This window comes from Candida metapsilosis (genome assembly GCF_017655625.1).
Source record: "Candida metapsilosis strain BP57 chromosome Unknown scaffold5, whole genome shotgun sequence".
In the NCBI taxonomy this organism is placed as follows: domain Eukaryota; kingdom Fungi; phylum Ascomycota; class Pichiomycetes; order Serinales; family Debaryomycetaceae; genus Lodderomyces; species Lodderomyces metapsilosis.
This window is the reverse complement of record NW_027138163.1, coordinates 820,027-846,169: the sequence shown is the minus strand read 5'-3', so window position 1 is coordinate 846,169 and position 26,143 is coordinate 820,027. Positions and strand designations below refer to the sequence as shown.

The window sequence follows — 26,143 nt, the reverse complement described above, 5'->3', positions numbered from 1 at the left end:
TGTGTTTGCCCTTCTTACATATTTATCCGTTCATTTTAAACTATTTTCAACTCGTCATAAGCTTTAGTTCTGGCGATCTCGACAAGTTAAATCGTATACCATACATAAACAGGGAAGAGAAAGAATTTTGAAATATAATATTATCTTCATGCTGCATTTTGTAACTGTTTGTACTTAGGAATTTAGTTTAAGCGCTTCAACAGCACAAAAAAAAAAAAAAACAAAATAAAAAAAGTGAGACAAATTTACGTGACTGAGTTCTAAATTGCACGTGAAGAGGTATTTATGAATTTCTTTATATGAAGGCACTCCCCTGACTTGGCATTAACTCTCTTTCAATGGCAAACATACCGCTATGTTCTGTCTTTGCATATTCTTCTCAGCGGTACCTTGAAAAAGACGGTGAAAAGTAATAAAAAGAAATTTTTAAACTCTGCTGCTAAGGGGCTTTTTTCTCTCGTATATTTATTAAAAAAGTTTACCTTGGTATACCTTTGCAAAGTAAGCACTCCTTACATGCATCAGTTTATTGGATCAGCTCGCTCGAAGAGAAGCAAAAACCTGATCTGGCCATGGAAACTGCCCTTTGTGCGTTTACGTAATTACCGATAGAGTCAGTAATTGATAAATCAGAAAGGTCGTGCAACAAGGTGAAACATTGGAGCTGAAATTGACACAGAAACAAAGAGAGAGAGAGACAACAATACAGCTTACACAAACCCAAAACAATTAAGAATATTTATTGTCGCTACCAATTATTTTATCGCGAGACCGTTTAACTCAAGACAATAGGATTTCCGTCAACTTCAAGTAAGTCAAGTATGCAAAGACAAGGATTATCTCCGAAACCATCTACATCACTCTCAGAGTTTCAAAATTTGAATAGCGATAATAAGTTTTCGTAAAAACTGTATATTAAAATTTCGTTTACATTTGCACCCCCCCCTCGCTAAATATTCCCTTAATCCAAATTAGACAAAGTTTGAACAAATTAATTTTCACTGTGGCATCATTTAGAGGATATTAACTATAACGAATAAGGGGATAAACAAAGATTACCGATCTAGTTTTAGTCCAAGCACGGCTTTGCGAGCTATAATCAACGGTCCTTTTAGGTACTCTTTTTGACTTATCACATGTGATTCTTTTCTCAACTATATACCTAAATTATTGTCAAAGAAAAAGTTGGGCATACTGTTCATTTGATTCAAAAACATATTCGGCGCCCCATCAATGATTGACTGATTTGAACCATCATAGCCATTATCCATGTAGGATCCCGAAGTGACTGGAGTTGAATTTCCTTGTACATTCATCATTGGTGCTGGTGCAGGTCGCAAGTTTGGTCTATTCGGCAGATGGTGCGCTTGACCAACTGGATGTACAAATGACGGAATCGGATTCAAAGGACTAGGAGAGATACCAGGTAGTTGCTGATGCTGACGGGTTTGTGGGGAATGATAAGCATGTTGGTGGTGATGGGTTGGATATTGGTTGCCAGAACTATAATTAGTGTTGTTGCTACCTTGATCCGGGTGCATAATGTTGGATACTGCAGGGTTATACCTCGGAGACGAAGCATATGGACTTACAGTGTTGGCCATGGATACTGAAGAGGACGCTTCCAGACTCCAATCTTCACCAGTCTCGAAAAATGATTGACCAAAAAATGTGGGGAAATTGTTGGAAAATTCCGTAGTTTCTTGATACAATTCTGGAAATTTAACTTCAACATTATTCAAATGAGCTCGTAATGCCTCATCATTTTGCAACACACGCACTCCGGTTTCATTCTCATAAGCTGTTATTACAACCTTCAACATTAATCTTATTATCAACTCAATAGAAATTCCTCCGCGTGTATGCAAATGCTTATCAGGCCTCGAGAAGTCACCCACAAAATCAAAAAACCCCATTGACGTCTCGGTTAACAACTTTATATCACTAGGCACGTCAGGTGAATTTGGATGATTCAACACGGATCCACCTAGAGTTAAAAACGCGATTATAGGATAGTATGTCACCCAATTCATAAATGTAGCTTCAACTGTATTTTTATCCACCTGTTTCATCAATACCAAAATTGTCCTTGCTGCATCCAATGAAGTATTACGAAACTTTAAAATTTGACTACCAGCATCAATTTTGTCAGTTTGCACAACAAACGGGAATCGATTAATGACCATTAAATGTGCGAAAAATGCCAATTGTCCCCCAAGCATGACTCCACGTTCAGAAATAGAGACATCGGCATCGATAAAGTGAAACAATGGATCATTAAAGAACCGGGGCTTATCTTCTTCCGATACATAACTTGCCAATTCCAGCATTTCTCTGTTCAAATGTTCCAAAGCATTTGATAACGAATCAAAGTCACGTAATCTTGCGGAGGCTGAAAAAAGTAAGTTGTATGACTCAGATTTGATCTTGGCAAGCAACATACCATAAAAATGGTAATAAAATGATCTGTCGTGGAAGGATTTCAACTTTTGTAACAATCGTAAGCTCAATGGTTGGGTTGGATCTCCAAGTAAAGCCTCGTCAGCTACTGCAATCGACATTTGACGATCCATTTCGTTGCCATCAAAGTCTGGATCCATGTAACAAGTTGAGCCCTGAAGGCACGCCGTCATTACGTCTGCTTCAGTACAAGTAGTAACATCATCAATGTTGATCGAAGGTGGTTTACCATATCTAAAACACAAGTCTGTGTCATAATAATAACAGAACCACCATATTATTCGCCTTCTATCTTGCTCTTTGTGACTCAACTTATGGGAATACTCTATTCTGTGCAATCCAATCTCTTGGGCATACCTAACCGCAACTGCTTTGGGTATGTAGTTGATGTGATTTGTGATCCAATTTGACTCACAATAAGATATCAATAGCAAGATACCTTCTATAGTCTCCAACCCTTCACTGACAAGACAAATTCGGTGGTAGTAGTAGATGGCATTCTCCAATAGCTTGTCCTGTAAGCGATGTAGCTTTGAATCCTTTCTGTGCTTTGTTTTATCCATCATCACATCCAAGCCTATCATTAAAGCAGATGTCATAATCAATAACTCCGAGGCGGTAAAATTCTTTCTCTTTGAAGCATCATTCACCCCTTCATAGTACGATTCAAACAACTTTCGCACAGTATCCACTTCAACAAGAAAGCTAATCATGGGTATAGATCCATACCCTTCGACCAATTCCATGACGAATTTCGAGTCTGACGGGAAAGGACGTTTCATTAACTTTTCCTTTGTTTGAGCATCTATCAATGGTGGATCGATCCACTTATTTAGGAACATGTTTAGTTTGTTGTGGCAAACAAGTAGGGTGTTCTTCAAAGGCGTTATACACTCTGATCCCCGAGGCCCCAATTTTTGCTGCATCCAATCTAACGATTCCTTCGAGAATATAGAAAATATCGACTGAGTTCCAATATACAGTGCATAACTCGACATTTTGGGTAAATCTAGCCCGTGGTTTGCATTAAATTCAGTTCCTCCCTCCCTTGACTCACCATATAACCTTCCATGTCCATCTTGACCATGCTCTGAAATTCTTGAAGTTGCTTCGCGCGAGTCTGAATCGACGGCAAACGTTCTTTCAGAATCACTATTACTAGTTTTGGTGACCACAACACGATCTGCAAGTAACTCAACCGTGCTGGTCAATCTCTCAAGGACATTCTCAAGCTTCGACATACGCGAGTCCAACAGATTCGGTATATTTGAGCCGTTAGTTTGATTTAAGAGCACCGTTTTAGGTTTTGTGTTGGATTTTTCATGATTGCTCTTGTGACTGTTTGGTTTCTGTATTCTTGGTTGTCTCTTCCCCAGCCGTTCTGTGTACAGACAAACTTTGGGCTTTTTGGATTGTCTGCAATTCTCACATGGATACGAGCCATCGCATTTGATTTTCTTTCGACGACAGATGTCACATGCTATTTTGATTCTTTTCTTGAAACCGTCTTTTGATTCAGTGTCAGTTGCAGGGCTATGATTTCCCGACATTGATACATGGGGATTATTTTCAGATGCGTTATTGTAGGTTGCGGCTGTTGGGGTTGTGTTGGATTCAGTCATCTCGATAAGGCTAGTAGCAACTTTCACAATCTAGTGATACTTTTGATAAATTAGGGGATAAATTAGGTTGATGTATATATATGTGATTGCAAAAGAGACGATGAAGTGGAAATGTATCAAGTATCTGCACATGTCTTTCAATGATTTTATGGTTACGTTTTTTCTTTTTTTTTTTTTCGCTTCTTCGTTCCGCCCTGCTTTGTGACACACTGGGGATTTCTGTCAACGGGACCAACTTATCAAGTAGCTAACTTACACTCTTAAGTTGAGATCATTAACGCTTCAATTAAATGACGCGTTTCTCTTGGCTCTCATTGCTTCCGGACATTGCCAATTTGGGGCTAAACCCGAGCGCATGAACTAGCTAAGTCCGGTTAAAAAAGGGAACTGTTTGCTATCTCGGAAAAAGTCAAAAACACGGAACTTGTAGATTCCGAGAGAAGCAAGCAATCATCTAACGCCGAACAAGAAGATCCTGTTTATCTCCGAACTATATCAACAGTTCTCTAGTTACCAATGACCGCATTTGAACTCAGCCTCAGTTACCCCCTTTTTTTTTCAGAATACGAGTGATGAGTAATTTCATGTACAAACTTGGCACAGAATACCCGAATATGGGGTTCTTTCTATAGAAAAACTACACGCTAGAATACAACCTAAGTAGCCCCTTCCCACAATGAGGGGTTCAAATCGTTGTCAAAAAAGCCTGATAGTTCATTAAGTTCACCAAAAACAAATTGATTAAAGTTGTCTTGAGTCAACAAACTATCAATATCAATGGATTCTCCCATGGACGGCATCCCAACTCCAAAATTATTTTGTTGATCACCAAACCACTTGTTAGCTGGTTGGAACCCACCATTGAAATTGGAAGAGTTTTGCTTCCCACTAGCATTGTATGGCCCGGTTGATGTTGATGGTGAAGAAGTGGAAAGGACTGTTTCCGATTGAGTCTGGACCAGCGCAGAGCTATTCGTGCCAGTCTCTGTATTGTATTTGAATATCTCTGGGTATTTTGTTTGTAATGCGTCAACATGTTCCTTTAAACCAGGCCTCATTCTGTAAAAGTACACATTAGCCTTTGTTTCCATAGTGTCAATCAACATTTTCAAAATTGAGCGACTCACCATATCACAGAACATTCGTTTGTTATCAAGATTACTCGATTGGGTACCATTGTAAGCAAAAAAATTCAAGGAAGCATCAATTAACAATAGGCAATCATAATACGACGAACTTTCGGATGGACATTGTAAACAGTTACTCAGCAAACTCAAAAATGCAACAAACGGGTAGAACAATAAAAAGGGGAAACTAGCATCATCAACTTTCCACAATGAGTTTTGATTGGAAACTGATTGCAACACAGACCTAGCAGCTTTAAGCGACTTGTTTCCATAAATTAGTAGCCTATCATCTTCAATCTTGAGTTGTTCAAGAAATGGAACTCTATTCACTGCAAACATGTGAGCAAAATACGACAAGTAGAACAGAAGGACGTGAAACTTGAGTGTTCCAGTATCGCAATCAAACATTGACAAAACAAATGGGTGGTCTTGGTTGGGCTCGAGTACTTCTGGCTCAATTAACAGCGCTAATGTCTTCATATCGTCGTTGATTTCGTTCACAATAGTGAGTGCACCTTGCGCGTTGATGTTGGAGGGAAGTTTCGAATACAACTTGTAATAGCTCTTTGCTTTGATACGTGTCAAAATAAGGGAGAAATGAGCAAAATAATACACCGCGCCCTCTTTCTTCAAAGCGTCAATCACATTGGAAGCATTTCTTTCAAAATCAGGATTAACAAACAAATCTCTCGGCACAGATATAATACAAGGATCAAGTTCACTCAAGGTAGTGACATCAGCATTGTTTACCAACATTGGTTTCCCACTTTTGTAGCTGATCTCAACACTCATATATTCGCAGAATAGCCACATCTTCCGACAAGCTAAACCAAAGTCTTTATCCTTCTCTTGCAAGACCTCCACACGATGTAATCCGAGTTCTTGGGCATATCTCACCAAAATGCTCACGATAATATAATTCACATGAAAATCCGAGATAAACGACTCTTCAATAACCAAACTCAACAATGCGAGACTTTGTAACGATTTAAAGCCTTCATTCTGTTTAGACACATAGCTGTAGTCATACAATGCGTTATCAAAGAACTTTTTACGAAGCTCCTCAGCTTTCTCGATTGTTAACATGGACAAATTCGGATGATGCGAACCAATTATTTGCTTGGGTGAGGTGAATTTGGATAGCGATAATACCAAGGCTGTGTTCATTATTAAATATTCACTGCGGGTGATACTCGACAAAATGAAATGATTATTAGTTGAAATTGCATAATAGTATTTGTCAAAAAGGTTCTGAATTTCAATGACCGGACACACAAACGCACCTATGCAGGCCTTTCGATAATAAGCGTCCAAAATCTCCAAATATAAATCCTTGTGTTGAGGGTCAAAGTAACTGGCGAAATTTCGCAGCTGGGTCTGCCTACTTAGCATGTTCGTCGACCGATCAACAGCATCTGACAAAAGAAGTGTAACACTTTTTAAGGGAGCGTATATTTGCTTTTCAACTGGACTATTTTGAGATCCCTGCATACGCTCCTTCACCCACTTTAACGAGCGGCCAGAAATTGTATTCATCAATGAATGAGCACCACAAAAGTCGGATATACGCTTGATTGTATTCGCTGCTATACACTCTTTTCGTTGAGCATTCGAAGGTGGGGCAAGCATTTGCTTCATAGATGTTGCATCAGCCACTAAGCTCTTCTCTTTGAGAGGGGAGCCACCACTACTTCCTTCCTCCAGATCTTCGTCTTGTGATCGCTCATCGCTAATTCTGGTATCAGACTCGACCTCTATAGCCAGGTCATGGTTTCCTGATAGTTGAGAGAGAATTCCCATTTTATCTGAAGGGTCCAAAGTTGACACTAATTTGGTGACAAGATTTTCCAATACATTTATTCTTGTATTCAACTCTTGAATAGTTTTGCCTTGCCTTGACAGTTTTAATTCTCTTCTCTGTGGCTTTTGTATCTCGAAGACCCCAGAGCCCTCACGTTTCTTTCTCTCTTTTGATACGTAGGAGTAAACACATTGACGTTTGCGACTTATACATTTTGAACAAGGTTGTTCGCCATCACATTTTGACTTCCGCTTTCTGCAATAATCACAAGCAACTTTTGTACGCAACCGTTTTTCACCATCTTGAGTATACTCTGGATTGAGAGGATTATGTGCGATAGACATAGTAGGAGATATTTGAAAGTGGAATTGCTGAGGGGAACAGGTGAGGGTTTGAACGGTGGTTTCGGCTTTTGAAGTTATCCGTTTTCTTTTCCTCCTTCCGCTCTCAAAAAAATGGCAGAGGTATCTATATGCAGGCAAGGAGTTCCCCCAGCAATCTAGATATCTTTGCTCGTATTTCAGATCTTGAAAACTTCAGAAAGGAACTCTTCCATTCCCTTGTCTTCAACTTTACTAATGATACTAGCTTTGTTTGCGATGTCACTAGCTCTTCCCATTAGAGCGTACATACGGTACTTCTCCAGCATATGTATAAGGTAGCGTCCACATTGCACGTGATGTAACGATATAGAGTGTCAAAGGGAAGAAAAGTTTAATGATTCAGCATAGAGGAAGCGCTTGACTAAGTTGTTCCGCGTTGAGTGCACCTTAGAGATTCTATCACATTCAATTATATTAATTATAAACTTGCGTGAACTCCCCTGTTGTTTATGTTCACTTCCCAGACATTTTAATCAGTGAACAAAATTTTTTTTTGCTTTCTTTTTTGCTCTCACTCTGATCGAAGATTTTAAATCAAGCATTTCGACATCGAATAATAATTCACCACGTCAGTGACCTAACATATCTCAATGGTACCGAAGAAAACCACTCCTATCTTTGCTAACAAAGAGGATGCAAATTTCAGAGAAGCATTGAAATTGTATGACCAAAAGCAATACAAAAAGGCTTTGAAACTTGTGGATGCAAATTTGAAAAAAAATTCCAGTCATGCTGAATCATTAGCGTTGAAAGCGTGTATCTTGTACTTTACTGGAAACAAGGAGGAAGCTGTAACGTATATCAAGAAGGCTATCGACAAGGACTCTTCAAATTATCTTGTCAACCATTTAGTGGGGTTATACTATCGTGCATTGGAAGACTACGTCGAAGCTGCGAAATGGTTCAAAGCAGCAATGGATAATGGGTCACCCAACAAGCCTATATTGCGTGACTTGTCATTCATGCAAATACAGAACCGTGATTATAAACCATTGATAGATTGCAGACAACAATATTTGGAACATGCGCCTGGGTACAGAGCAAATTGGACGGGCCTTGCTGTTGCTCAACATTTGAATAAAGATTACGCAGGTGCAGTGGCAACACTTACTAAGATTGAGGGGATCATAAAGGAACACTTGACTGCGAATGATTTGTACGAACATGGAGAAGCAATCTTGTACAAAAATCAAATAATTGCCGAATCAGGTAATTTTAGCAAAGCTTTGGAGGTTTTGGAACTGGACATTGACAATATCAAAGATCACTTGTCATACTTGGAGTACAAGGCAAGGTACCTTTTCCACTTGGGTCGCAAAAAGGAAGCTTCGGTTGTTTACAGAGAATTGTTAAAGACTAACCCTGATAACATGCAATATTATATATTGTTGGAGTTGGCATTGGAGACAAATGTAATGGCGCCTGAAGTTAGAGTCAAATTGTACGACAAGTTGACTTCATTCTATCCCAAATCAGACCCACCAAAATACTTGCCGTTGACTTTCCTACCTGCCGAGACGTCTTTGTTTGAACAAAAGTGTAAGGACTATATCATCCCCCAGCTTTTACGTGGAGTCCCTGCCACTTTCGTTAACGTTAAACCTTTGTACGGATACCAAGGAAAACTTGAAGTTATTGAGAAAATTGTTTTGGAATTTCTCAATGTGGATGCTCCAAAGAATCCAAATCCATCTGTCACTGTCTGGACTCACTTTTATCTCGCACAACATTACTTGTATAAAAATGAATTGAGTACAGCTTTGAAGTATATTGATTTGGCGATCGATCACACGCCTACATTAGTCGAATTATACATAATCAAAGCTAGAATCTTAAAACACAAGGGACTTTTTGATGAGGCATCTGAAGTCATGGATGCCGGAAGGAAGCTAGACTTACAAGATCGTTTCATCAACTCAAAAGCTACAAAGTATATGCTCCGTGCTAATAAGGTTGATGAAGCTATTGATTGCATATCGTTGTTTACAAAACTTGACGAGGATGCGGTGAATGGATGCAAAGATTTGCATTTGATGCAAGTCAATTGGGTATTAGTTGAGAGTGCTGAGGCTTACTCGAGATTGTACTACGAACAAGAAGCCAAGCTTAAAGAATCCAATCTCGATAAGGATAGTGATGAATACACCTCCTTGTTGGAAAGCATTTCCATGTATAAAGGCTTATCTTTGAAAAGATTTCAAGCAATTGTTAAAATTTTCAAAATATTTTACAATGATCAGTATGATTTCCACTCGTATTGTTTGAGGCGAGGAACCCCCCGTGATTACATTGATATGTTGAGATGGGAGGATAAAATACATGCCACTCCGGTCTTCATTCGTGCTTTGAAGGGCTTGTCTGAGCTTTATTTCGAACTCTATGAGGAACAACAATCAACCGCACAAGGAGCCGAAGAAGATCCAAAAATTAAAAAGAACGGCAAAAAGCAAAAGAAAGGGAAATCAAACAAGAAAAAGCTGGAGCAAGCTGCGAAAGTTGAGTCTGAAAAGGATGACCAAGACCCATTTGGACAGGCTCTTCTCCAAGAGTTGAAGCAATCCAATTTCATTGAGCAATTGTCCAAATTGGTTGAGCCATTGGCAACTGAAGCGCCAAGGTCAAAAACTACGTGGGAGTTGCTTTTCAAAATATACACCATTGAAGGTAAGTATGTCTTGGCATTACAAGCCCTTAAAAGCTTGGACAAGATTTTGAATAGAGATGGGGATAAGAAACTTAAGCAGATTGGAAATAGGGTCACTTATTTATCAGAGGTCAGTAAAAACGACACCAAAGCCAACCAAGCAATAGTCAAGGTTGTCGAAAAAGGGTTGTTTTCAGCGTTCCCTGACTTTGAAAAGTTGTCACGAGAAGAGTTTGCCAATGTTTATAGTGAATAGAGTAAAAGAAAAGAAACCTTTGCACATATATTTCAATCTATGAGTTAATCCAATTTTCTACTTGACCCCTGGCAACGCCTCCTGCAAGATTAAGGGTCTGCCGTCCTAATGGGAAATAACTCACTGTATACCATAAAGCAGCAACCAATTGAATTGCAGCAAAGATAATTGACAACAAGGTACTCTTTAAACTCAAACTACTGATCAACGTCAAGATAATACTAGCACCAAAAACTATCGTAAAGATGATTCTTGTCGATGAGAACAAATGTAGCAAATAAGCCTGTGCTCCTTGCAACACACCGAAGCTGATGAGAAAGAATATCAGGCCCAAGGACCAAAGCAAAGCAAATTTCCGAGGTTTCAAAGTCAAAACGGGGAACAAAAAAATACAGATTAACCAACAGCAAAGTGCACCGGCAAAGCACAATGCAAATACCAACATTCTGTCCCACCTGGAAAGCTCAAACATACCAGGCTCGGATGTGACATAATTGTCTTCATCTTCTAAATACACTGACTGACTGCGAAATGGATTTAGTCTTTGGAGTCTAGCTTGGAATGTATTGGAAGAGCCGGGTTGGGTAGCTGGAGGTGGCAATGGGGCCCCATCACTAGTTGAGCTCTGATTCAATGGTGTATATTTCTGGAATGATTTGAAGAACGACATGATTAAATGTGTCAAATGTATCTGAGAGTGATTTTACGTTTTCTGATTTTCTGATTTTTTAGTTTGAAAAAAATAGAAAATGCGCCTTTCAAAAGGAGATCTTAGCAAGTTCAGTTTCAGTTTCAACAGCATCCAATGGCCACACAGACCTCAGCCGTAGACACTCCTAATACGGAGAAACAGTTTGTTCAAACATACATCCAGTTGATGGGATTGTCTGAGAACTCGTCACCTAATCAATTCTACTCCACTCATGATTATGACAAATTGCAGTCATTGGGACCTAGTTTGCCAAAATTTACTTATAAGTTTCCAACATCGGCTGGTCATAAAGCCGAAGGAGCTTCAACTATCAAGCTAAAGTTTAAATCAATCAAGCCTCCTTACAAAATCTCCTACGAATTCGATGCATCAACCAGCTCAACTATTTACAAGATCAAGTCGAGATTGGTTGAAGAAGTAGACAGCTTAAGATCGGCAGGTGTAACCCCAAAGGATGTTAAGTTGATGTTGAAGTCGAAAGTTGTCCAAGATACATCTACATTGGCTACATTAGCTGGAGAAAATACCGAATTATCATTCAATTGCATCATATCGCCACCTAAACAAGTAAATGCACCATCGTCGAAACTAGACAATGAGCCAGAAGTTGAAATTCCAACGACACTCAGTTCTTCCGCTTTGGAGCAAATCCACAAGATTATAAACCAGGATATAGCAAACTCAACTAAAGCAGATGAAATTTTTCAAAGATTCAAGTCCAGTATATAAGCATCATAAGTATACAACGTTTCATTAAACTATTTCTTTTCTTTCCATTCATTGAATCTCTTTAGTACCAACTCGTTTAACGAATGGCCCTCGGCACGTCCTACCCTTTGCTCATACATATAGTAAGAAGCGACACCCATTCCAACACCAATAATAGGATCAAGTGTTCTTGAAATTAGATATGGGTACTGCATTGAAGAAGTATTGATGATTGTAGTTTGCTTAGTCTCTTTCCCCTATATCCCCTATTTCCGGATCTAGTCCTCCTAATCGGCGGCGGGCTTAAAAAAGTTTCAAGCAATAAACAGGAGGTCGTGTAGAGATGGATCAATTGAGATTTGGTCACCTGTGCACGCCCAAAGGGAGGCCGAAAAATTTTTTTCTCTCATCATCATCAAAAAAAAAAGGTGACTGTTTGAGTGTAACTTGTATTCTTGAACTTTAGTTTTACTCATAATCGAATCATCGGAAACTTACAAATTATTTTGTTGAGTTTTTGTTAGAAGTGGAAGAGAGGTTGAAATAGAGCATTTTATTACGGAGATTAAAGATGGCGTTCCCAAGAACTTGTTACAAATGTGGTGAAGCTGGTCACGTTGCTGACGATTGTACCCAAGAAGAAAGATTGTGCTACAACTGTCGTAAACCAGGACACGAATCAGGTGATTGTCCAGAACCAAAGCAAACCAACACCAAGCAATGTTACTCATGTGGTGATGTTGGACACATCCAAAGTGAGTGCCCAAACCAAGCTCAAGGTACCAAGTGTTACAACTGTGGTCAATTTGGTCACATCTCAAGAGAATGTGATCAAGCTCCAGCTGCTGGTCATGCTCCTCCTCCATTTAGAAAATCTTATGGTGGAAGAGGTGGCTCTTCTACCACTTGTTACAAGTGTGGTGGTCCAAACCATTTTGCTAAGGACTGTCAAGCTTCAACCGCCAAGTGTTATGCTTGTGGTAAGCCAGGACACTTGTCCAAGGACTGTCACTCAGCTGCTGGTGGTGCTTCTGCTGGTTCAAAAACCTGTTACAACTGTGGAAAGCCAGGCCATATTTCAAAGGAATGTACTGCTTAAGCTTGTTGGAGCTTGTCTCACATAAAGATTGTGCTTGAATGAAGTTGCTGTTGAGGTTTAGCTTGTTGTGAATTATACAGCTTTTGTTGGTTTCAGTTCATTGGTGAATCAATGGTGTCATTTGTTTATAGTTGTTCTTAGTGGGTTATTCAAAAAGAATGAAAAGTAAAAATGTCAACCGTTTTTGGTTTCTTTTAAGATGTAGAGGGAAGTGGAGCTTTATATATGAAGCAGTTTAACTACAAGGGTTGTTTCATAAAAAGCGTTTGTGCATTGTTAATACTCTATTCTTATATTTTTCTTTTTTTTTGTGGCATCAGTACCCTACTGGTTGTGGCGTCACAAGACCCCTAAAAGAACCGGAAAAGTATCCAAAGAATAACAATTGTTGATAACAGGAAAATCCCTCCATTCCTTGTACCTCCCAACCATAGACTGTATCCAATGACTGTATTTGCGATTGGAGATATCAAATTTTGAGTTATACCGTCAAATGTTGTAGGTTTCAAGTATATAGTGGTTGGCCCACTAACCACGTTTGAGCTACGTTCAAGCTCTTCAAGTTGGGAGAAGCCATCCAATGATATGCCAGCTCTCAAACCAGCAGGTAGAATCTGTAAACATCCTGACAAAGGTGATATTATCAGTTTTGGTGGGTTAAATGGGACGGTCATTTCAAGATATACAGGACGATGATCCGACATCAAAAGAGAATCCAATGAATTGTACTCTCGAACTTCTGGTAGGTAAAAACGAACTCTTTCGTGGTTGGAGTTGTTTGAGCTAGGTAATTTCAACAAGTGTTGGTCAAGATTGTCATCTCCTACCTCTTCATATGACGAAAGGTAAACTATCCTATCACACCAGGAAGGCGACCTCTTTGTATTGTAGATGGCTGTGTTTAAATGGAATTTGTAAGTTGGTGGAAATGTTATTCTACCCTCGGCAAAGTTTTGCAAAACGTCTCCCTTCTGCATACTTGTAGTCAATTCATCATACTTGTCAACTAGGTTTTCGACCCTTTTCGAGTAGGCTGCATCTGTTATGGAAACGTCAAGTAAGGAAAGCAACTCTTGGCTTTCTGAACTCGTTGGAGTATAGTCCTGACTGGTCCTATAGTTCATGTCTCCCAAAATAAACACATGATTTTTGGGCTTTATTAGACCATAACCATCCCCAAAGTTCAACGAGCGCATTATATTATAAAGATTCTTATTCCTTTCAAGGTAGTAATATTCACCTTCAAATGCATTCAAATGAACAGTAGCAAAGGACAACTCCACAAAATCCGGACTATCAAACGCTCCCTCTGGGTAATACGACACCCTTGCTCCAACACCACCTTTTAAGCTTGAATAAGCATACCCACAGCTAGTTGTTGCAGTCCGTACGTTTTTAAACTTTGCAGCGTACGGAGTTATAATTATCATTCCGATTGCTCCAATAAATGTCTGCGTAATTGTCAGAAAGCCAGTGGGCTGTTGATATTTTTCTTGCAATGCCTCGTGCAATATTTGATTGAAATTGATAAGCTTTGCGTTAGCTTCTGATGCAAAGAGACCATCCAATACACTGCAGAATTCTTGAAACCCAAACACATAAAGTGACGATAATTGGTCTGGCAAAATCAGGAGCAACTTAGATTTAAACACCTCTGATATCAAAGTCTGCTGATTACAATTGAATGTGAAAAAGAACAAGGGAATTGGATCTTTTACTGAGGGGGTGGTTGACAGGGAGGGCATGGCTAGATTGTGTATACTAGGGGCTAATGTCTGGCTTGCTGGATGGAAGTTATGGTTATCGGTCGCACTTTTTTACTTTTTTTCGCTTCATCACAAAAGCCAACATCATCACATCTCGATACCAAGACACACTTTCCAATGAGTAATACCCCAGAGTCTCAAAGATTGGTTTTGGAGAATCTCGATGCTATTGAAGATGCTTTATCGCAAAGGTTTTTAAGAACTCCTGGCCTTCTTCCTAAATCACTACGACCCAAACATGGCAATATACTAACGGATAAGAATAAAACATCTACTAAACGATTGCATCGACTCCAACAACATGAGTTAAAGCAGTTGCTGGAAGAGTATAACAGGTTGTTGAGGCAGGCGTTTCTGTCGTTTAAAGATGACGCTACAACAATTCAACAGGAGCTAAAAAGTATTAAGGAGCCCAACTCATTTGAAAAGTTTGACAAAATGGTTGCGCCACTTATAAATGACATCGATGAGGGTGATGTGGTCCAAGGAGTGCAACTGCGATACGCATTGTTTGGAAGTGCTGAGCCTAGAGATTTCAAGGTGAAGCTAAAGAAAGGAAAAGATGAGGAAGTTATAATGGCAAGAAGAAAGGGCTTGCTAAGCAAATCGGTATCACATTTACAGGGCATTGAGATGTCTGATATTCTTGACTTGAATGAGTTTCATCGGTTTTACAATGAAAACTTTACAACAAGTGAGATTCCATATGTGCAATACTTGTACTCCTTTCATAAATTTCCCTATGAAAAGACCAGCAATGACAGTTATCGTCCTTACTTGAAATCACTTTATGAATTTTTAAAACAAAAATGTACATTATTGTATCCATTATCAGACCTCGCTGAGGTTGTGAATGCAGCTACCGTGGAAAATACTCACCAAGACTCTCAAAATGCGACCAATGAGCTATATTGTGCTGTCTGTGATAAACATTTTGCCGCTGAAACCGTTTTCAAGGCTCATCTTGAAAGCAAAAAGCATTTAAAGAAGGCCAGTAAAGTCAATGAGGTTCCCAATAGTGAGGAGAAAAAACCCAACACTTGGTACGAGCAAGCAATAAAGGCATTGGCAAAACATGTAGAGGAAGCAATTCATCAAACGGAAAAGTATTTGGTACTGTCAGAAAGAGCAAGGTTTAATGAAGAGCAAGATCAAATTGACATCGAAAACGAATATACAGAAGTTGACGAAGGGAGCTCCGATTCTGATAACGAAGCAAGCTCAGATGAAGAAAATGATGATGATTTATTCAAGAATCTACCATTGGGAAGCGATGGAACTCCAATTCCTTACTGGCTTTACAAACTTCAAGGTTTGCATAAAACTTACAGGTGTGAAATATGTGGAAATGTCGGATACAAGGGAAAACAAGCATTCGAGAGGCACTTTAATAGTAACAAGCACCAGAAGGGATTACAATTGTTGGGAATTGCAGAGGAAAATTTTCCTCTTTTCAAGAATATTTCCCTGATTGATGAGGCACAGAATTTGATGCAGAATTTGAAAAGAGAGGCAAGAAGTAAACAAAGTGAGTTACACGATGCGATTGAAGTTGAAGATAAACAAGGGAATGTGATGAGCTATGTAGATTATTTAGACTTGAAAAAGCAAGGCTTGGTGTAGATAGGAATAAACGAATTTGAAGAATCTCTATCGAGATCTGTAGTTGTACCTCTCGCGATTGCAAAATATACGAACCAAATTTTTTTTCTTGCTCGAATGAGTCTTCTCCAACTCATCCTTCAAATTGCGTGCTATATTTCGAACAATGTCTCAGAATGGTGCCTCCTCCGGCATCAAAAGAACTGGATCCCCCTCACAGGGAACTAACGTACAGCAGAAAGCAACTAAAGTCCGCGATGCCCAGGGGTTCAGACTACGTCAACAAGAGAGAGACAAATCCGAAAAAACGGCATTCGACCAAATGGGAGGATCCAACAACAGTGACAGCACTTTGGTCGAGGGCAAGACTATAGCGGAGGAAGAAGCAGAAGGAGCAAAATATATTATTGACGGCAAATTGAGACGAGTGACGCCTTATTATTTCACTTATCTCACGTACTGCAAACTTCGTTGGAGAGATCGAACATTGCTAGACATCTTCACCGACGAGTTTAGAGATAGAACACCAGAAGCTTACAAAAAGGCAATTGAAGATGGCATGGTTTGTATAAATTCAAAAACTGCCAATTTGGAAACTATTGTTCGTAATGGGGACTTAATTAGCCACCGTGGTTTTAGACGTGAGCCACCAGTGAATTCTGCACCGATCAAGATTGTTTACGAAAATGATGAGTTGCTTGTTATTGATAAACCTTCTGGTATACCTGTACATCCAACTGGTAGGTACAGGTACAATACAATTACAAAAATTTTACAGCATGATATGGGCAAAACAGTCCACCCTTGCAACCGGTTAGATAGGTTGACTTCTGGATTGATGTTCTTGGGGAAAACCGCTCAAGGATCAAATGATTTAATGAAGCAAATACGGGATAGAAATGTTTCAAAGGAGTATATAGCTAGAGTGAAGGGGGAGTTTCCAGTAAATAATCTCACCATAGACAAACCGTTGTATACACTAAGTCCCAAACACACCTTGAATGTTGTTGATGAAGAGAATGGGAAAGAAGCGGTTACTGAATTCAAACGTGTATCCTTTGATCCCGCAACCAACACCAGTGTGGTAAAGTGCCATCCTTTAACTGGAAGAACGCATCAAATCAGAGTTCATTTGCAATACATTGGACACCCAATTGCCAACGACCCAATATACTCAAACCCTTATATTTGGGGAGACGAGCTTGGAAAAGATGGAAAAGCAAACTACGATGAAGTGATAGCTAGGTTAGATACGATTGGCAAAACTAGAGCCGCGTCTAGTTGGATACACCCTGAGGAAGATGGGGAGGTTCTTTCAAATGAGATATGTCCGCATACTGGGTTACCTTTGTATACGGATCCTGGGTTCAATGATCTTGAACTTTGGTTACATGCTTACTCGTACAAGGCTGATGATGGATCGTGGTCATACAAGACCGAGTATCCAGAATGGGCTCTTGAAAACAGTCGAAAATTTATGCTCCAGGCATTGCAAGAGGCCAACAAGTGTGGGGAAACACAAACACAATTCAACGTGGGTTGTGTGATTGTCCATAACGGTGAAGTTCTTTCGACAGGACATTCAAGAGAGCTTGAAGGAAATACGCATGCTGAACAATGTGCATTGGAAAAATATTTTGAGAAAACTGGAAAGAGGGAGGTGCCATTGGGTACAGAACTTTTTACAACAATGGAGCCCTGCTCTTTCCGTTTAAGTGGAAATCTTCCTTGTGTTCAAAGGATCTTGCAAACACCTGGAATAAAAACATGTTTTGTTGGAGTAGTTGAACCAGACATTTTTGTAAAGGATAACACCTCATACAAGATACTCACCGACTCTGGTATAGCGTATGTGCATATTCCTGGTTACGAGGATAAGTGTTTGGAAATTGCAAAGAAAGGGCATGAAAGAATTGGTACATAGTCTATACACACTTTTAAAGTAAATTGTTCAATGTTCTGCTGCTTCTTCTTCCTGACTAGAAAGATCTACAACAACTTCCTTTTTCGCATAAACATAGACATTTCTTCTGTTTCTGCTAGTTGATGATGATATTGTATTGAATTCCAGTGGTCCTTCGGTGGTGACACGGTCAACATCAGATCCACCGATATTGGAGTCTTGAGCTTGATCATGAATTGCATCATTAAGCTCGGCGTGATGCGTGTCCTTCAGTCTACCACTAAATGAATGTGTCGACACACTAACCGATCTAGGTATAGCAAAACCAGCTGCTATAATGGTATCTGTGAATGATAAAAATGCTTGCTTTGATGCATTCAAAGCATGGAGCACCTTCTTCGCGGCCGAGAATTCACTAGCATCCAACACCTCTGGAACTTGTTGGCTGAGGTTCGTACCCGGTGAGTTCATATCTCTTCCACCTCGAGCAGCCTCTACATCGCCATAGTTATTCGCATCTCCATCACTGTCGTCCTCATCATCCAAGGGCATTTGCTCCTCAACGAAAAGCTCGAACCTGTCGAGCTCATAAGACTCATCTTCATAAAATCTTCGTCCGAGTACACCCTCTTTTTCCTTCGCTCTCATGATAAGATTGAACTTGTTGCACCATTCCCACGGTATAACAACACCAATGACATAATTAACTACTGAGAAAATCTCTGACAACTCATAGATAAATGCATTTGAGACATCGGCGATGAAAAAAGCAACTGGACTGTAAATCAATATCAATGTGAGGAGTGTCAATAGCCAAATACGACGATTGGCTATAATGATTTGAATTTTGCTGATGAAATACACTGTTATGATGGCAGCATAGCACAAAGCCATGGCTATTCTTACCAAATAAATAAATGCAGGCAAGATATCCCCTGCTTCATTGTTGACTTCAAAATAGTGAAATTGTGAAATACCCCATATTACTTGTGACGTTAAAGATGCAGCACAACCGACATAAAATGTAAGACGTTTATCCTTTTGTCGTTGAAACAATCTCATAATTATTTGTACTTGATTAATTTGTAGAAGTAGAACCACAATCAAGTCAATTATGTTGACTGCTTTGTTTTCATTTATTTCATTTAATACTTTTGCCCCGTGGAGATATCCTTCTCTCTGTTGTGAGTGGAGTAAAATGATTGATTTTATAACAACTACCAAAATATAGACTGATGAAAGTAAAGTTGACAATTTTAGCAACCACGATGGCTTAATGGTGTAGTTTGTAAACACAAATATCGTGAGAAACCAAGTAATCACCGCCAGTACAGCTATTGCATAAACAATAGAAACAACACTATAACTGAACGACCCTCGAGTGTTGTGATGAGTAAAGTTGGTCCACGACTCTGCAACAATAGGCAAAGGTCTAGTAAATTTGTCAATAACTAATCCAACATTTGTATTAAGGACGGGAATCGCGTCTCGATAACAGTTTTGTAGGTATTGAGCTTTCAGAATATATTGTACTGGATAGTTTTGGTCATGCGATATTATCATTCCTTCATTCAACTTTATCTCCTCGCATGAGGGATATGGTTTCATTTCCCACCACGTGCTTTTCCAATACATGACATATGATCTGTGTAATGCAAAACTCTTTAACAGAAAGCTTGCTCTGTTTGAAATTTGATAGACGAATGTTATTTTTTTTTTTTTTTATACGATTTACCCGCTTGATGCATAAACGCTTAATTTCTTTTCTGCATAGCCAACATTTTCATTTGGTGGTACCTTACAGTATGAGATTCTACTCGTGTCTGCAACTGTAATTGACGATTCCTCCCTTTTAGTCCTATACATGTAAGTAGCTTTAATGAGAAATTGACGTGACTAGTTCAGAGTAAACTTTTACCGAGAGGAAACTCTAACAAGCTCCACTTTGCACTTAAAAACAGTGTTGATACACATATTAAAAGCAGTAATCTTTCATGAACGATGTTATATTCAATTCTAAGAAGACGATTTAAAGTTAATTCCATGTATGCCATCTTTTTATGCTTCTTTTATTGTGTATCTCTTCGTTTCCGTTTCAAAATGTTTTTGATTGCGCCTGATCCGATTTTAAAATTTTTTGACTTTTAATGACTTTTAGATTCTCTTTGTAAACAACAACAATCATCTAAAGCTACATTTTGTCATCAAACTTTTAATCAAAAAATCCTAACAGAACCCAGTTCCAATTAGCATCTTTGGGTTTCTTCATTCTCCACTTTTCTTTCAAATGATACAGGCACATCTTTAAAGATATATCACCCATTTTTTATTTTATTTCTTTTTTGAAATTCAGTGGCCTTGATCTACATATATATAAGAACTTCAGAAAAGCTACACTTTGCATATAATATTATGGCAACCACAGTTGACCAAACGATTGAACCATACCCCGGCATTGACAACAACCACACTGATCAAAAAGGTGGATACCAGACATTAGACCCTGGATCACGAAAAGCACGTCATGAACGTAATGAATCATCATATTCACGAAACTTCTCCATACTAGATACTTATGCACAAGAAAGTCCTTCTAGACGAAATAGTTTGGTAGATATTGAATTTGCATCACCATTAGAGGATATCAATTCAGATACATCCATCATCAAAAGTTTTGAAGGCTCTACTCCAAACAATAGTTCAAATACTCTTGATCAGAATGGGGTTATTTCCATCGATAGTTCTTCAGCAACAGCATTAGATAGTGAATCGAATAGAGATTCATATGTCAAACCAACCACGGAAGTGTCTGATGCTGAGGTTCTAAAGTCAAACTTTGATAGATATGGCTTTAAAAAGAGCTCGTCACATGGTCGATCCATTGAAGAATACAATCTCTGGTTTGAACAATACTCAGACTACACAATCAGACGCAAGAAAAAATGGGAAAGGACAATGAAAGACCATGGGTTAAATGTGGAGTCAACAACAAATATCCTGAATAGCTTTCAAGAGGAGGTCCCGACTCGTTTTCCACCAAAGTCAGACAAGATGAAAAAGATGGTGAGACGTGGTATTCCATCTGAGTGGCGGGGTAATGCATGGTTCTTTTACGCAGGAGGATACGACAAACTACGAAAACATAAAGGACTTTATAACAAAATTGTCATGGAAACGAGGGATATACAGAATAAGGAAAGCGAAGTGATTGAAAGAGATTTATTCAGGACTTTTCCTGATAATATTTATTTCAACTCTTCTATAACCAAGGCTGGCCTGAGTACCCCTGAAGCTAGCTATGTGAAGGAAGAAACAGTACTCATAAAGTCATTAAGGAGGGTTTTAACTGCATTTGCACATTATCAACCACAGATAGGTTATTGTCAATCGTTAAACTTTTTAGCTGGTCTACTCGTACTATTTATGGATGAAGAGCGTTCTTTCTGGATGTTGGTTATCTTAACTGAAAGGATTATTCCTAATGTCCACCTGGCTGATTTAGAAGGTGTGCACACCGATCAAGGGGTGTTAATGCTTTGCGTAAAAGAGTATTTACCAGAGCTATGGGATACTTTAGGAACGAACTTTGAAGGAGAGAAGTTGAAGGAGGATAATATATTGACCAGATTACCACCAGTAACCTTGGTTACATCATCCTGGTTTATGTCTCTATTTGTTGGAATCTTGCCCGTTGAAACAACATTGCGAGTATGGGATATCCTATGGTACGAAGGCTCCAAAACAATTTTCCGAATTTCTTTAACCATTTTCAAAATGTGCATAGACTCACCAGAGTTTCAAAACAAGCAAGGTCTCGGTAATGAAGAAAGTCAACAAATTGAATTGTTTCAATTTATGCAAGGGTTTCCTAAACAAATCTTGGATCCTAATTTACTAATTGATCATTGTTTTAAAAAGATTGGTGGGTATGGATTTGGGTCATTATCTCAAGGTGAAATTGATAAATGTCGGGATTTTGTAGCAAGACAGAGGCAAAAGATGCATTTGAATTCTAAACGCAAAGATTTGACTGAGATGACCGAGGAGGAGAAACAAAGTTTAATGAATTCAACTAATGATGCCAATAATGAAAACATTCATGACGTTTATGGATTCCATAGACCGATTATGAGTGGAATTGTTTGGAACAAGAGCATTAGCAATAAGATGAAGCGCAAGTTTACAGGGAAAAAGGGATAAATATAAATAGAAGATAATCTTTCGGTTAAGTGGTTAAATTTATGTTTTGGCTTTACATAATGTCTCTATAAATTGCATCGCTTGTAACAACGACGTCTTTGCATTTTTCCACATCGTGTACTCTAACGAAATCAGCATGCTGTTGCACGGATGCAGTGACTGTAGCTCCAGTTGCCATGACTCGATCAGAGGGTGAGTCCAACTTGCCTGTTAGTGTACCCAAGAACTTCTTTCTTGACGTGCCAATCAAGACACTCATTCCATTGAAGCTAAGGTACGACAGTGAATGGGATACTCTTGATGCGTCTTGGCCTTGCAGGTTCACCTGGATGGAGTATTTTTTGAAAAATGATGCATTGGCTACAATAGCCAAGTTTTGGTTCAAATTCTTTGCAAATCCGACTCCAGGATCTAATATAATTTGCCACTTTTTAACACCAGCCCGGAAACTCTTTAGTATTTGTAAAGATAATTCACGTGAAACACCATTGAGGAAGTTGTTCAATTCGGGGTTATTAAGACCTTCCTGTTGTCCCGATTTAGGATCAATGATGTATTCTATAATATCATCATTCTTGTTTGGTTCATACTTGATTAACTTGGACATTGTTTGCGGGGTGCCTCTAGAATGGTTCATGATATATGGACATCCATACTCTGCCACAACTTTAAATATATTCTCATCATACCTACCCATCGATATATCATTGATGATATCGGCACCTGCTTCAAGACATTGTTTGGCAACACTAGATCTATATGTGTCAATGGAAATCAATATATTCGCCAACTTGGTATCAGATGATTCTCTAATCTTCTTAACAAGAGGAAGCACACGTTCAATTTCCTCCTCTTCTGAAGGTTCCACGCTGCCTGGTCGCGTTGACACTCCTCCTATATCAATAATATGTGCGCCTTGTTGAACAAGTTTAGCTGCCTCCTTCACAATCTCCTCCAACGAAGAAGAATAGTACTTCCCAGCATCACTGAATGAGTCAGGAGTCATGTTCAAAATCCCCATAATCACAGTTTGTGATTTATGATGTATTTGATCAAATTTCATGACATTATACTTAGTTGAAATTCTCGGTACAGGAATCAACTGCAACAAACTTGAATCTGTTTGAATATGATCATCGGGTTTATTTGTCAATAGCTGCTGTAAATGGTCATGAAAGGATTCAGCACTAATTGGATGAGTTTGATCTGGTGGTAACAATTCACAAAGTGGCTGTAAAACAAACGTTCTTTCCAACATTAATTTATGCGGTATTATCAAGTCACTGGTATTGATTTGTACATTATCGTAAAGCAAAATATCCAAGTCAATAGTACGTGGGCCATTCTCAATCTCCTTGACTCTTTCTAAATGTTGATACTCAATCTCCTTTAAAATCTCTAGTAATTTATGTGGAGAATAATCTGAAAATGAAACTTTAACAACGGCATTGAAGAAATCCGGTTGGTCAAGATGATACATTGGTTTGGATATGTACATTGATGATGTTGATTCAAGAGTGATATTGTACGTCTTTAATCTCTCGAGTGCTTTTGTAATGTTTTCCATCTGGTTGATATTAGATCCAATCGCAATATATGCAACGTGATCTCCTTTGTAGTCTTGTGAAGCTTCATTTTCCACGGGTAAGTTAAAGTCACCCTTATCATGCAGCACAAAATCAACAGCCAAAGGTTCAACATCGGCAAAGTTTTTTGGAGTCATCAATGAACTCACACCAACACCTTCCACATGACTAAACGCATTTGGCTTCGTTACCCTCGCATCAACATACTCGATCCCAACATTGGAATAATTTTGAAACGTCAATTGCCCAATCTTGAAAACCAAAGCTTCAACAGTTTTGAAATTGGATGATTCAACATAATCAACAATATCACCAACAATTTTGTGGAAATCCAAATTTGGGTCATCCTTCTTTATCCTAATCTTTAAATCAATATCAACAATCTGTTTCTGGAGTCTTTCAAAAGTAAAAACACCAATGATTGTCAAAAGACGCAACTTGGTGACATTATAACTATCGAAATTGGCAGATGGATCAATTCGACTACGAATCAATTCATACTCAACACTATCTGCTCTAATTTCCGACTTGGGGCTTCGGACGACAACTTTGGCCAATTCACTACCTCCACTTTTCTCATCAAGGGGAATTTGCGATACTGCCTCGGCAATACTACCCAAGGATTTAAAATTCTTGTGTTCATTAGACTTGATGAAATCAGAAATATGTCTAGTTAAAACAGCATAGTTGACACTATACTTTAAGTTGTCAGTCACTGATGCTTTGTGAAAATCAGTGTTTAATGAAACGGATATGGTGATTGGCTGCGGAGATGGTCGATTCCATGCATCTTTTCCTGTTATTGCGGTAGCTGAAATTTCCTTAACAAACACCAAGTCGGTTGACATTTTGGTGCTATGGTGTAATTTTTTAAGTAATGGTTTTGGTAAATGAACCCAATTGGGTCTTAACAGTTTGAGGAACAATATTGTGACTGTTGTAAATTGTGTTGGTTGTTGATTAAGAGAATGATTTTGGTTCATTTTCTCGCAAAAATTTTTCTTGAATTTTAATCATTTGCACCCAAAAGGGGCAAATGAGTCGACCTTCAGGATCTGATAGGCTTGTGGTAGACATATAGGGATGTAGAAATGTAATTGACTTACACGTACAAAGTTTTTATATAGTACAACGTAGAAGACACCTTGTATAAACTGCCTCCAAGCATATCTACACATCATCCTCCATATCCACTTTATCAGCAATTACAATCCCATAATCCGTAGACTCCTGACAAAACGCCTCCGCAGCCTCATAATCAAGTTTCAAATCTTCCATAATCATTCGTATAATAACCTCGTTCGCCAACACATGAGTAGCAAAACTTGGTATCGACCAATAACTAATTGTCGGATTCCTTCTACTTTTCTGTAAATCATCCTTGCATACATTGTTTATCTCCTTGCCAATGATTGATTGTCTTTGGAAACCATAGTAGCCTCCATAAAATTGCTCCCAGTCTACTTTCGCTTGTTCTTTAGCTGTCATGGTCTCATGTGGTGATTTTCTTTGACACTTCTTGGCCATTTCGTAATATACAGATGGTTCTTCTTTGCCTTGAAGCAAGAGTTTAATGACATGGAAATGAGTTTTGGCTCTTTTTAATAACTCCAGTCGTTTTTTGATTGGTGGTGGAATACGTCTAGATTTATATTTCTTGAGAATGTCACTTTTGCTTCCGTATTTGGCCTCTTCAAACGCACTCATTAAATTCATTGGCTCGGCACTGGTGGTCGATTTAGTACTCAGTTTCCGTTTTGCCCTTTTGGTTCTGTCGTCTTCATCATCACTTAGTTCTAACAACCCATCAATTTTACTAAGGTCCAATTTCCGCTTGTTTTTTAATGGGCTTGGCTTTATGTTATTCACATCAATTATCCGAAACTCGTCGTCGTCGTCGTCGTCATCATTTCGAAGTTTCTCTGGACTTAGCAGCACCGGAAAATTCGAAACGTTTTTCAAGCCATGACGTTTCTGGTCCTCTTCGCTATTAGTATGAACATAGGGTTTTTTCTTTTTAGATCGTTCTTTACTCGGAAGAGTCTTGTATGTTTTGCCTGGCTTCGAAGGCTTCTTTTGAGGTGAGTAAATATTGATAAAAGAATTATCTCCTTCTTTCGTTTCCGGGTAGTTTATAAGTCCAGTCTCAAAAGCAGGCGATTGAATGACTTTCAGTTTGTGAAGAGGAGCTCTTTTCCGGTGCTGATCTAGACTGTTTAGCGGTTTATTCATTTGACCAATTGTCTCCTGCTGTTACACCATGGATGAATTTCT

The 26,143-nt window shown here is 38.8% G+C and overlaps 13 protein-coding genes across 13 annotated transcripts; 6 read left to right on the top strand and 7 right to left on the bottom strand. All coding sequences in view use genetic code 12, as the record gives it.

Annotated features, from left to right (window-relative positions):
* Window positions 1–1,154: 1,154 nt before the first annotated feature.
* TAC1 (Tac1p) lies at window positions 1,155–4,082 on the bottom strand (the record flags this gene model as incomplete). Its single annotated transcript, XM_067693150.1, has 1 exon — window positions 1,155–4,082. One exon carries the CDS (start codon window positions 4,080–4,082, stop codon window positions 1,155–1,157), a length of 2,928 nt encoding a protein of 975 aa, XP_067547699.1.
* A 656-nt stretch (window positions 4,083–4,738) lies between these two features.
* ZNC1 (Znc1p) lies at window positions 4,739–7,354 on the bottom strand (the record flags this gene model as incomplete). Its single annotated transcript, XM_067693149.1, has 1 exon — window positions 4,739–7,354. The coding sequence occupies one exon, from the start codon at window positions 7,352–7,354 to the stop codon at window positions 4,739–4,741; it is 2,616 nt and encodes an 871-aa protein (XP_067547698.1).
* Window positions 7,355–7,983: 629 nt separating this feature from the next.
* Window positions 7,984–10,293, top strand: I9W82_004109 (peptide alpha-N-acetyltransferase complex A subunit; the record flags this gene model as incomplete). The annotated part of the gene is made up of 1 exon (XM_067693147.1): window positions 7,984–10,293. One exon carries the CDS (start codon window positions 7,984–7,986, stop codon window positions 10,291–10,293), a length of 2,310 nt encoding a protein of 769 aa, XP_067547697.1.
* A 37-nt stretch (window positions 10,294–10,330) lies between these two features.
* Window positions 10,331–10,963, bottom strand: I9W82_004108 (uncharacterized protein; the record flags this gene model as incomplete). The annotated part of the gene is made up of 2 exons (XM_067693146.1): window positions 10,331–10,527; window positions 10,768–10,963. 2 exons carry the CDS (start codon window positions 10,961–10,963, stop codon window positions 10,331–10,333), a joined length of 393 nt encoding a protein of 130 aa, XP_067547696.1.
* Window positions 10,964–11,098: 135 nt separating this feature from the next.
* I9W82_004107 (uncharacterized protein) lies at window positions 11,099–11,734 on the top strand (the record flags this gene model as incomplete). The annotated part of the gene is made up of 1 exon (XM_067693145.1): window positions 11,099–11,734. One exon carries the CDS (start codon window positions 11,099–11,101, stop codon window positions 11,732–11,734), a length of 636 nt encoding a protein of 211 aa, XP_067547695.1.
* Window positions 11,735–12,284: 550 nt separating this feature from the next.
* On the top strand, window positions 12,285–12,812 carry GIS2 (mRNA-binding translational activator; the record flags this gene model as incomplete). Its single annotated transcript, XM_067693144.1, has 1 exon — window positions 12,285–12,812. The coding sequence occupies one exon, from the start codon at window positions 12,285–12,287 to the stop codon at window positions 12,810–12,812; it is 528 nt and encodes a 175-aa protein (XP_067547694.1).
* A 350-nt stretch (window positions 12,813–13,162) lies between these two features.
* Window positions 13,163–14,557, bottom strand: I9W82_004105 (phosphoinositide 5-phosphatase; the record flags this gene model as incomplete). Its single annotated transcript, XM_067693143.1, has 1 exon — window positions 13,163–14,557. One exon carries the CDS (start codon window positions 14,555–14,557, stop codon window positions 13,163–13,165), a length of 1,395 nt encoding a protein of 464 aa, XP_067547693.1.
* A 138-nt stretch (window positions 14,558–14,695) lies between these two features.
* On the top strand, window positions 14,696–16,201 carry I9W82_004104 (SF3a splicing factor complex subunit; the record flags this gene model as incomplete). The annotated part of the gene is made up of 1 exon (XM_067693142.1): window positions 14,696–16,201. The coding sequence occupies one exon, from the start codon at window positions 14,696–14,698 to the stop codon at window positions 16,199–16,201; it is 1,506 nt and encodes a 501-aa protein (XP_067547692.1).
* A 145-nt stretch (window positions 16,202–16,346) lies between these two features.
* Window positions 16,347–18,104, top strand: I9W82_004103 (bifunctional DRAP deaminase/tRNA pseudouridine synthase; the record flags this gene model as incomplete). Its single annotated transcript, XM_067693141.1, has 1 exon — window positions 16,347–18,104. The coding sequence occupies one exon, from the start codon at window positions 16,347–16,349 to the stop codon at window positions 18,102–18,104; it is 1,758 nt and encodes a 585-aa protein (XP_067547691.1).
* A 27-nt stretch (window positions 18,105–18,131) lies between these two features.
* On the bottom strand, window positions 18,132–19,718 carry RIM21 (Rim21p; the record flags this gene model as incomplete). The annotated part of the gene is made up of 1 exon (XM_067693140.1): window positions 18,132–19,718. The coding sequence occupies one exon, from the start codon at window positions 19,716–19,718 to the stop codon at window positions 18,132–18,134; it is 1,587 nt and encodes a 528-aa protein (XP_067547690.1).
* Window positions 19,719–20,495: 777 nt separating this feature from the next.
* On the top strand, window positions 20,496–22,283 carry I9W82_004101 (Rab GTPase-activating protein; the record flags this gene model as incomplete). The annotated part of the gene is made up of 1 exon (XM_067693139.1): window positions 20,496–22,283. One exon carries the CDS (start codon window positions 20,496–20,498, stop codon window positions 22,281–22,283), a length of 1,788 nt encoding a protein of 595 aa, XP_067547689.1.
* A 52-nt stretch (window positions 22,284–22,335) lies between these two features.
* FOL1 (trifunctional dihydropteroate synthetase/dihydrohydroxymethylpterin pyrophosphokinase/dihydroneopterin aldolase) lies at window positions 22,336–24,852 on the bottom strand (the record flags this gene model as incomplete). The annotated part of the gene is made up of 1 exon (XM_067693138.1): window positions 22,336–24,852. The coding sequence occupies one exon, from the start codon at window positions 24,850–24,852 to the stop codon at window positions 22,336–22,338; it is 2,517 nt and encodes an 838-aa protein (XP_067547688.1).
* Window positions 24,853–25,039: 187 nt separating this feature from the next.
* Window positions 25,040–26,101, bottom strand: I9W82_004099 (uncharacterized protein; the record flags this gene model as incomplete). Its single annotated transcript, XM_067693135.1, has 1 exon — window positions 25,040–26,101. One exon carries the CDS (start codon window positions 26,099–26,101, stop codon window positions 25,040–25,042), a length of 1,062 nt encoding a protein of 353 aa, XP_067547687.1.
* Between the last annotated feature and the right edge of the window lie 42 nt (window positions 26,102–26,143).